This window comes from Cherax quadricarinatus, chromosome 56 (genome assembly GCF_038502225.1).
Source record: "Cherax quadricarinatus isolate ZL_2023a chromosome 56, ASM3850222v1, whole genome shotgun sequence".
Taxonomy (NCBI): domain Eukaryota; kingdom Metazoa; phylum Arthropoda; class Malacostraca; order Decapoda; family Parastacidae; genus Cherax; species Cherax quadricarinatus.
Window position 1 is genome coordinate 3,305,095 of NC_091347.1, and position 10,938 is coordinate 3,316,032.

Below are 10,938 nucleotides of genomic sequence, written 5' to 3' on the forward strand. Positions count from 1 at the left end.
AAGAAAATCCCCAAAAAGAAAATACTTTCATCATCATTCAACACTTTCACCACACTCGCACATTATCACTGTTTTTGCAGAGGTGCTCAGAATACAACAGTCTAGAAGCATAAACATATATATATATATATATATATATATATATATATATATATATATATATATATATATATATATATATATATATATATATATATATATATATATATATATATATATATATATAAAGAGAGAGAGAGAGAGAGAGAAAGAGATTTTTAATGATGACAAGAATTAGCGATTGCAAACAGCAAGCGTGCGTGAGCGTGTTAGATAGGAGTGAATGGAGACGAATGGTATTTGGGACCTGACGAGCTGTTGGAGTGTGAGCAGGGTAATATTTAGTGAAGGGATTCAAGGAAACCGGTTATTTTATATAGCCGGACTTGAGTCCTGGAAATGGGAAGTACAATGCCTGCACTTTAAAGGAGGGGTTTGGGATATTGGCAGTTTGGAGGGATATGTTGTGTATCTTTATACGCATATGCTTCTAAACTGTTGTGTTCTGAGCACCTCTGCAAAAACAGTGATTATGTGTGAGTGAGGTGAAAGTGTTGAGTGATGAAAGTATTTTCTTTTTGGGGGTTTACTTTCTTTTTGGGTCACCCTGCCTCGGTGGGAGACGGCCGACTTGTTAAAAAAAATACAAATTTACATAGCATATTTACAACTGCGAGAGCTTCATTGCAGTGAAACTCTAGGTACGAGATGAATTAGTTCCGTATTATCTTCGTAACCTTCCCAGAAGGTGCGAAGTTAGCTTCTTCCATCCCCTAAGAACGTGTGGCCGCTCCTCGGAAGGTTTCAATACACATCATCAGGAGTGTTGGTGGGACGGATAAGGTTTCTGGGAAGACCAGCTCCTGTTGGAATCCCAGCTCTCAAAACTTACTATCATCCACAAATGTAAGAAGGACATAATTGCGTCAAGTGAGGCAACACCGTCGTTATCTATTACGAAAAAGTTGTGATTTAGGGAGTTGAAGTTAAAGTTGAAGCATTATTGTTATTATTACATTCATGGGGGGAGGGGTTTGACTTTTTCGGGGGGGGGGGGGGTATGCTAGGTAATTTACACTATGTATGATAATTGTACTTATGTGTACCTGTGTCTAAATAAACTTATTTACTTACATCGTCTGGGGGAATGGTTCGATCCTAAGAAAAGAAAGTTATATTCAAATCCTTAGATTAAGAACCTCTCACCAGAGTCAAGGAACCTAACAGGAGAGGTTTAAGCAGAAGGAAGTGTGGTGTAAGCAATCAGTAGTCAGCAGGGCTGGGGATGTGGGGCGATATTACCGAGAATTTAGTTCAGTGTGAGAGCGAGGTCTGAGCAGGGAGTTGCTGCTCATGGCTGAGTGCGTGGCTGGGGGCCGCCAGTCACTGCTCAGCTGCCGTCCAGAGCATACACCTCCACCGCTCCTAGCACGCTGCTGATGCAGCCACGCTAGCCTACCATCGCCACACAGGAATGGATTGTTCTCCACTGTTGTGTCGTCTGAATGAATCTGGGTCTAGAAGTTCCTCAAGGTTGCTGGGTTCTATCTAGATACATCGTACAGAGGTGTTTTAAAACCCCGCTGAAAACGGGACATTTATACGTAAGGCTTATTAAACGGAAGTGCTTCCTCATTAACAGTGAAAAGTTACTTATATGTGCAATAAATCAAAATACAATTAAAACTTGACGTAGAGACTGACTTAGGGTCAAAGCTGAAGTGCAGAAAATATCAAGGAAATTCTCAGCTCTGGAATTTAAATCTGATACCAAGGTTAGTATATTATGAAAAATAATTGCATTTTTATTAAAATTAAATGAAAACGTGTACGTGTAATATATATATATATATATATATATATATATATATATATATATATATATATATATATATATATATATATGTCCTCACCTAATTGTACTCGCCTAGTTGAGGTTGCAGGGGTCGAGTCCTAGCTCCTGGCCCCGCCTCTTCACTGGTCGCTACTGGATCACTGTGTGTGTGTGCCGAATAGGTAACACTGGTCAATTAGCAAGAACTCATAAAAAAGTATGTCCTTTTTAAAATTTTCTCATACGTTTAAAGATACATTTATTCATTAATTTAAAACTTAATAATTTCGTACCAAAAGACCCTTAGAAAACTTACCTAGCCTTATTGTAACAAGCGCAATTTAATTTAGCATAATCAAGTGAAATATATTTTAGATAAGTTTACAGTAATTTAATGATAAACACAATGAATTGTATTTTTTTTCGTTAGGTTCAGAATGATTGCGAAATTATTGCATAAACAAATTTTCGCTTGCTTTATTTTGCAAGAAGAGCGTTGCTATTTAAGCCAAAATCGCAAGTTTTACCTATTCGACACATTATATATATAAACATGGCTTTGACCATTGATTTTATAATATTATATATATATTGATGTCCATTGTGTATGTGGTTGCTAAAATAATATATTCAGGGTCGTGGTATTAGGTCATAAGCTACAATCTGTTCAGAGTTTTGGAGAGACGAGCTGCATGGCTCATGCAGGCTTAAAGCTTGTTTTTTTTATATAATAATGGTAACGTGAAACGAGTGCCTGCGGTTATCAACATTTCTTATCATAATTAGATAAATATTTTAAGGTAAATATGAAAACCAAACAAAATCATACAATTTGTAATTCAGCAGGAGATTCTAACACGATCAGTATAATAATATACCTATGTTTTTGTATTGTGTTGATTTATGGTTAAATTTACAGATGCTTTTTAGAAATAGATTTGGAAACAATATTTGTTTTGTTAATTACATGTGCCCAAAATGTTCTGCATACAAAGGGGCTTTTGGCATGCACACCCAACTATTATATTCCTCTGTACAACCATGTATCATGTCAAACTAAACACTCTTCATACATATGATTTTACAAACAGTTCTACACATTTACCCATTGACATGCAATGGTTCGATGAAGCATGGGTTGCGTACACCAAGATTGTGTGTGTGTGTGTGTGTGTGTGTGTGTGTGTGTGTGTGTGTGTGTATTCTGCGAATTTATCTTAATCCCTGTTTTAGAGAGTAAAGTATTCGGGAATGGCAGCGTGATTGTAAAATGAAGTCTTAAAATCCAAGTGCAGTCGATAGGTTTTAATGAAGATACGGCAACAATCGAAAATATATAGCTTAGACATCATCCTTTTGGAATTTCTCATCTTAGCTTACCATCTCGTCAAACGTCAAACCAAGAATGCATTTTTCATTTCATATCGTCTTCATTAACTCCACAAATGAGTATTTTAGTTTGACCCCCGAAATACACTCCAGATTTTTGTGCTCTGTCCACGCTCGCGTCTGCAGTCTATTAACTAACATCAAAAAAAAAAAAAATTCTTTTCAAGCAACTCATTCCCTATTAAGTTTATTTTTTTTAGAGAGAGTGTATGTTAGGTAAGGAGACAAAGAGACCCAGCCTAGCTTCCTGTTGGTGTTCCGAGAAACAATAGCTGATGGCGGTGTTGAGGAGGAAGAGGGAGAAGCTGCCGATGATGGGAAAGGAGTAAGGGTAATAATGGGGAACAAGAAAAGATCAAGAAGGTTGCAGATAATGAGCAGTGGAACTGCTGTGGAAAATAGGACGTATTCAAAGATTGCCATAACTGCTTGTTAGTACTGAGATAATGTCAGATAAATAATAACGCCATAAGAAGGCTTGTTAAAAAGTGTAAAATAAAGGAGTAATTAAGAAGAAAAAGTTATCCAACGTTTCGGTATGAATAAGTACGACAAAAATTGGCTTCATTGTCCCTAATTGATATTCAATGAGTGACGGTACAACTACGCATTAGCAGCACTAATTGAGAAATTATAATTAATACCTTATAATTTATCCAGGAATTACTGGGATGGCCCGACTACCAAGCAACACCGACGACAATACATTTAAAAACATCCCCGTTTATATTCATTCTGTTAATGATCATTCTTGTCATGATAGCATTTTAACATTTCGTGTTCATATCTGGATAAATAATCTCCCTGAATATCAAATTGGGTATATCCTCAATGACAAGACATAAGGGAAGCGGACGACAAGGCGCTATCTAGCAACTTCCAGACGTATTTTTTTGTATAATCTCATTCATGGAATCTGTCTCCGCTGAGTGTAATAATTATCTCTCTGCGTTTCGTTTCGTTTTCATCAGTGTGCGTACCATGGGATCTTACAAGTAATCATATATGGAAGCCCATTAATCTCAGATTTCATGGAGCGTACAATGATATGTCATTTCAGACAGAGCCAAGGTGATTATAAAAATTATCACTGTAATGTGTTTGCATTTATTTCATTCAAATGCAGTATACGTAGCCTTTCTTCCGTTAAGTGTACCACACCGTGATTTTCAATTCAGAGTTTTAACTTACTCTCTAATTCATTACTGGATTTTTCAAGTATAGTATCATAACACGGAGGAAACAGTGCAAAATGCACAGCCGCAGTGTACGAGTGCGTAGTGATCAACGTTACTAGGTGGTCCCGCAGCTTGTGTAGAATGTTGATAAGCTAAGCCAGCTCTTCGTGGCACAACCGACCTGTTCCCCGCAAAATTTCCTGGAATCGCTACCGCCTCCCCGGTGTTCCAATATTGTGTTGCGATCCCCTCTCCTTTGGGGGGTAGGAGGGAGGGAGAACGTTAAACCATCTCCTTTAACTCTTCGTCTATTGTTATCTCCTCATTGTCAGTTCAAATTCCTCTTTGAAAATAGTTGCTCGTGTGAGTGAATAAATGCGTGTACTCCCGTGTATGTGGCTGAAGGGGTCGAGTCTCAACTTTTAATTCGTCATAATGTGTATATATATATATATATATATATATATATATATATATATATATATATATATATATATATATGTGTGTGTGTGTATTCACCTAACTGTAGCTGCAGGGGTCGAGACTCAGCTCGTGTGTGTGTGTGTGTGTGTGTGTGTGTATGTGTAATGAGAGCTGTGAAGATGGTGTGAAACAGCGTCAGTAGGTTCAATTAGCGGTTGACGGCAGTAGCGAGGTTGTCTAGGTTATCATTAAAGTCAGGGCTAACTCTCTCCCCGCTTCCAGGAAACACCCAGCAAAATAGGCGGCTCTAAATTTAACCACAACTCCCTTACCGGCGATATACAACACGCAAGGACGAGAGACGCTAACATATATCTCTCCAGACATTGGAAGAATGTTACTGAACCCTGTGACATAGCTAGGAATAGCAGCGATGGCTTCCTGGGCCGTGGTCGCATATGGTAGAGCTTGCCAAGCACAACATATTTGCAGTCTGCTGAACTGTGTCTGGCCTCTGAGCTCCAGGAGCCCGCCTGGCCAGGGGCTGCACCCCTCCCATCATCTTTAAACCACCTGTTGCTGTTCTTCCTATCCACTCCCCGCCTACACTTATCACTAAACTTTCTTTCGCTAGGCAAACATACTACGCTTCACCACGTCAATCACAGTCTCACTGTTGTCACACTAGCAGTATCTCCAGGAAATACATTATTCCATTTTGTTAATTTGGGAAAATCACATTTTACATAATGTTTCAAGCAGAATTAAGCTAATCATTTGGTCTTGAAGTTGAAAATCACTTGGAAGTTGATGTCTAGAAGATTACAGATAGTTATTTTGTTAAGCGTCAGTGTAGCACTGCTCATTATATTAAACATGAAAAAGAAAATGTAGGAGTACGTAGTCATTTTATTCAAAAATCGAACAAAACTAGGTGGTCTCACGTAACGTGCGTTCAGTGAAAGTAGTGAGGGACAACTTGGCAACCAGCGCTCGCCGGCAACTCTGTCAGCTGATTCACGGAATGCGATGCTGCCGGCCCTTGCTGGCGGACGTACGACGTGATCCTTACTATTATTATCCTCTTGACCATATATTTATCAATTTTATTTGTCCCTTTCATGGTGTATATGCACTAGGACTGTTATTACCGATTTAATATCACGGTAACGTACAGAAATATGTAAGGAATGTTAGAATGGAAGACAAGGCTGTGCCGGACAACATGCTCCTCTACCGGGAAAAAACTTTCTAAGGGCATTTCTTAGTAAACCATAAGGGGAGAGGCGTGAGTGATACGCTATATTGGGGGACTTGCACACTGCTCCCACGTCTCGCATGCTGCTCACAATTGATTTTTACTTGTCATGGGGATGTTATTTCTTAAATATAGAACATGTGCAGTGACTTTCAGGGAGGAAGGGTTTCCGTAGAGCGAAGGAGTTTGAAGTTTCCTGAGAGCAGGACACTGAACATCCTTATGGGACAACGCCAGTGTTCATTAGAAGAGTGGTGACGTATATAGCGACGTCACAAGACGGACTTAGTAAGAAGCTCGAATGAATCAAGCAGGCGAGCACCAGTGCCACAATTTACCCTTACGCCTTATTCAAATACTCTCTAAATTATACGTAACCAGAAAGCTTATTTATACGAAGTAAACATGAATGTGGCTCTGAAACGAATGTAACGCTCTCTAGTCACGTCACGGCAGTTATCACAAGGTCACTTGCGTCATATATACGTAACAAAACGCGAGATGGGGAAATGATTGAGTATATCCGCAGTGTACGGCTTATTCTACATGGTAGTTAAAGAGTGGAAATGAAAGCTAGAAAAGGGAAAAGGGTCACACAAGAAAGAGGAAGAGGTCACACAGAGAAGGGGAAGGGGTCACACAAAGAAGAAAGAAAAGGGAAGGAGTCACACAAAGATTATCAGAAACAAATGTCTCCCTTCTCTCTCTCTCTCTCCTCCTCCCCATTACACCCCTTCCGTCTCCCTCCCCCTCCCGAAGCCCCGCCTGGTAAGGGCGGGCCGGTGACTGCCTTCTCAAGTATTCTGGGAACTGTTCGGGAACTCCCTCTTCAGTAGGCATCGTCAATTCTGCCGGGAGTCTGTTCGTCACACACACAACATACGAGCTCACTCTGGGATTATTTTCTCCTAAGTAATTTTTAAGGCTTTTTTTTTTTTTAGGTGATGAGGTTTCAGGGAGTGGATTTTGATGAGTACTTTTAGTTTCTTTAATGCGGGATTTCAATTATATATATATATATATATATATATATATATATATATATATATATATATATATATATATATATATATATATATATATATGTGTGTGTGTGTGTATGTACTCACCTAGTTATGGTTGCAGGGGTCGAATAAGGCAAGCGAAAATTTGTGTATGCAATAATTTCTCAAAAATCTTAATGAACCTAACGAAAAAAATATATTTCATTGTGTTTTATTATTATTAAATTATTGTAAACTTACCTAAAATATATTTAATTGGATTAGGCTAAATTAAATTGCGTTTGTTATAATAAGGATAGGTAGGTTTTCTAAGGTTCTTTTGGTACAAAATTATTCATATTTACATTAACATAAACGGGATCCACCAGAGGTTGACCCCGTTTTTAAACGTATAAGAGAAAATTTTAGAAAGGACTTAATTTTAATTAAGTTCAATAATATATTGAAACATTGAGGATTCCAATGAAAAAGACTCACTTTTTTGTCATAAATTTATACAATTTACTATCAGTGTCTCCCTAAAATCATTGCATTTTTCTTGCAACCAATGTATTACTGCATAATAGTCTGTTAAATCATATATAGTATAGATTAAGCTTCTCTTGCTGTTACAAAGCTCGTGATGGCTTCCAGTATGTCAAGAGTGTTCTCACATGCTTGCATATTTTACCCATGATATATGGCTTCCAGGAGGATTCCAGGCTTTCACACATGTTCATACGCATCCAAGAAATGCATAGTTGGTATATCTGTTTACACCAAAGCAATGCATCAAAAATGAGGAAGTTTGTTTCAAATATTTCGTCTTAGTAACACGAGGCTCGTATTAATTATGTTGTAGTTTTGGTTATGTGGTAGTTTATATTGGTTATGTGGGAGTTCGTAATAAGATACGTGGAAATTTATAATAATTAGTGGACTTGTTTTGTGGGAGCTTGTTATAATTATGTTAAATTTGTTTTAGTTATATTGAAGTTTGTATTAGTTACTTGGAATTATGTATTAATATTGTGTATATGTGCTTGTATCAGGTATGTGGGTGTATTCGTTATGTGGAACTCAATTACCGTATGTGGGAGTTCGTATTAGCTATATGGGAGATGGTTTAAACTACACGGGGGTTCGTTTAAGTTATATACCGGTAGTTATATACCGTATATGAGGATCTATTAACCCCTGTGGAGTTTGTACAGTATAACATTGAGTTACTGCACTAAATTTACGCAGTTAGCACCATGTGCTAATTACGTTAGTTATACAGCGATAATGTGATGCAAAATAAGGTTAATGCAGTGTAACTAGAGTACTTAAGAGGGAGGACTGAGGGTTAGTGTACCAAGCAGTGAGTGTTGCGTGTGGGATCAGTTATTGATGAACTAACCTTCTTCGAATTACTTTTTCGCAGAACGGAAAGCTGTGAGTTGGGAAGGGTCGAGCTTTCTCTCTAGATACACAAAACAAAACAGTTGTACACGGCAACACACAAACATTCTGCTACGGCTTAATCGTGTATAAAACCTGGAGTCTCTGTGTAATGAAGAATAATTGTGTAGTGTAAAGGAATGTTTATATTCGTCTCATAACTAATAAATTGGAAATGCAAAAAATGGACATTTGGTCCGTCATGGATTTTATGTTGTGGATTGTTCCAGCCACATTATTTTGACTATTTTTGTTCATATTGTAGTTTGGTTTAATACTAACATTTATTTTGCAGGTTCTGTTCAACATGTTGGTCTGCCCTGGCTGCCACATCGGGCTGTCCCCGGCCATGCCCATGCCTCAGCCCGCATCCCACACGATGACCCTGCCCGTGTCAGCCCCCTGCAGCGCCCCCGCCCACTGGCTGACCACCACCCACCTCACCCCTGGACATGTCCAGCCGCCCTACGTGTGTGGTCGCATGTTCCAGATGGGCGGGCTAGCTGCGGTGCGCCCCTGCCTGCCCGTTCCGCACGATGCCTGCCACGTCGTCTGCTGCCTCGCCTGCCCTCATTCCTGTCCCACTCTGCGTTCCTGTGCCCTCACTACCAAGCTTCCCTGTGCAGTACCTGAAGTTCGCAGCTCACTGCACACTTCCGGGGGCGGGTTGGTGGAGACAGAGTCTGAGACTAATCGCAGCACCTCCCCAGACACTAAGGTCAATCACCAAGCCTCCCTCAACCTCCTCCTGAGTGCGCCCTCTCCAGCCGCCGCCACCCCCAACACCAGACCCCAGCCCGACGTCCCTCCAGCACTCAGACAGAGCCCCCCGCCTCCCCTCCCCAAGGAAACCGACAGCGTTTGCGACAGCCGGGTACTGACGGCGACAAGACACGCTCTGGAGGAGAGTGGCTGGTACTATGGTGCTATATCCTGGCTGCAGGCGGCGGCCATGTTGCAAGACACTTCCGTCGGTACTTTCCTGCTACGGGATTCCGCTAGTTCCCAGTGTCTGTACTCCCTTAGTGTCCAGACCAGCAACGGCCCCACCAGTGTCAGGATCCACTACTCGTGCGGCAGGTTCAGGCTCGACTGCACGGGACACAGTCAGAAAAACATGCCAGAATTCAACGGCGTGGTTCAGTTAGTAGAGCACTACGTTAGGGTAACCTCCACGCAGGTGTGGGTTGACCACGAGGGCAACACCTTCAGCCCCATTGACATCAGACGGCCGCTGCGGAAAAGTGTTCCCTCACTGCAGCATCTGTGTCGACTCTCCCTTAACACTAGCAACACTACCACCCCTGATGCAACCCTTCCTCCTGCCCTCAGGAGCTTCCTCAGGAGATATCCTCACAAGTGCTGACCCTGCCTCTACTTCAACGGACATAAATAACTGTGATCAGAGACGCTGTTCCTGCTCTGAGTCCTGTAGGGAACCTGTGTAGGTGTAACACCCCACTGCTCTCGGAGGTCCCAAAGGACTGTCTCCACCATGGTCACTTCCTCGGGTTGGCTAATGGTGGTTTGTTCGTTCGGGAAAAGGCCTAATGCGGATCTTTGTCAGATGATCCGCTCAGTGAATAAGTAACCGCTGGCGTACCGGTGCTGGGTATCAGCGATGAAGTAACCGCTGGCGTACCGGTGCTGGGTATCAGCGATGAAGTAACCGCTGACGTACCGGTGCTGGGTATCAGCGATGAAGTAACCGCTGACGTACCGGTGCTGGGTATCAGCGATGAAGTAACCGCTGACGTACCGGTGCTGGGTATCAGTGATGAAGTAACCACTGGCGCACTTGCGCTATTTATCAGGGATGAAGTAACCACAGGCTTACGGGCTGTGTACCCTAGGTTAAGCATCCACCTCGTTAAAAATAATCACGAGGTGGTGGTCTTAAGTGCTGACCTAGCCGCTCTCGAAATAAAGTCTGAAGTTTGACCACAAACTCGACTCGAGCTCCTGCTTAAGGGTGCCAAAAAAAAAAAGACTTACGTGCGTACTTATGTGCGTCTGTGATCTATTTACACATATGGTAGCTATTCAACGGACCAGTATTCTTCTCCTTCAGTTCATTTCCACAGTTTATTTACATTCTTCCCGTAAGAATCACGATTCTCAAAGTTCTTGTAGTAACCTTTAACAAGAAAACAGAAAAGCATTTCTATGATCTCAATAGAACCAAGCCTAAGCATTAGAAATAAGGCTTCCTGTGTTGTGACTGCCACTGTCACAAGTATGATTGAGTTGCAACTTTAGGGTCAGTCTTGTGTCGTAGATGTGATGCTCATTGTGGTTATCTTTAAGCATCAAGGTTGGAGTTTAGAGATGTATATGGTAATGACATGTCCTGCTCATTAACACATTATTATATCGGTTTAGCAGGAGTGG

General features: G+C 40.9%; 1 protein-coding gene across 1 annotated transcript; it reads left to right on the top strand.

Annotated features, from left to right (window-relative positions):
• The first annotated feature begins 1,365 nt into the window (after positions 1-1,365).
• LOC128700656 (cytokine-inducible SH2-containing protein-like) lies at positions 1,366-10,087 on the top strand. Its single transcript, XM_053793938.2, has 2 exons — positions 1,366-1,814; positions 8,843-10,087. The coding sequence occupies exon 2, from the start codon at positions 8,855-8,857 to the stop codon at positions 9,911-9,913; it is 1,059 nt and encodes a 352-aa protein (XP_053649913.2). The 5' UTR covers positions 1,366-1,814; positions 8,843-8,854; the 3' UTR covers positions 9,914-10,087.
• The last annotated feature ends 851 nt before the right edge of the window (positions 10,088-10,938 follow it).

What these genes read in the sequence shown, in the direction of transcription:
- LOC128700656 (XM_053793938.2), top strand. Translation starts at nt 8,855, where the DNA reads ATGTTGGTCTGCCCTGGCTGCCACATCGGGCTGTCCCCGGCCATGCCC.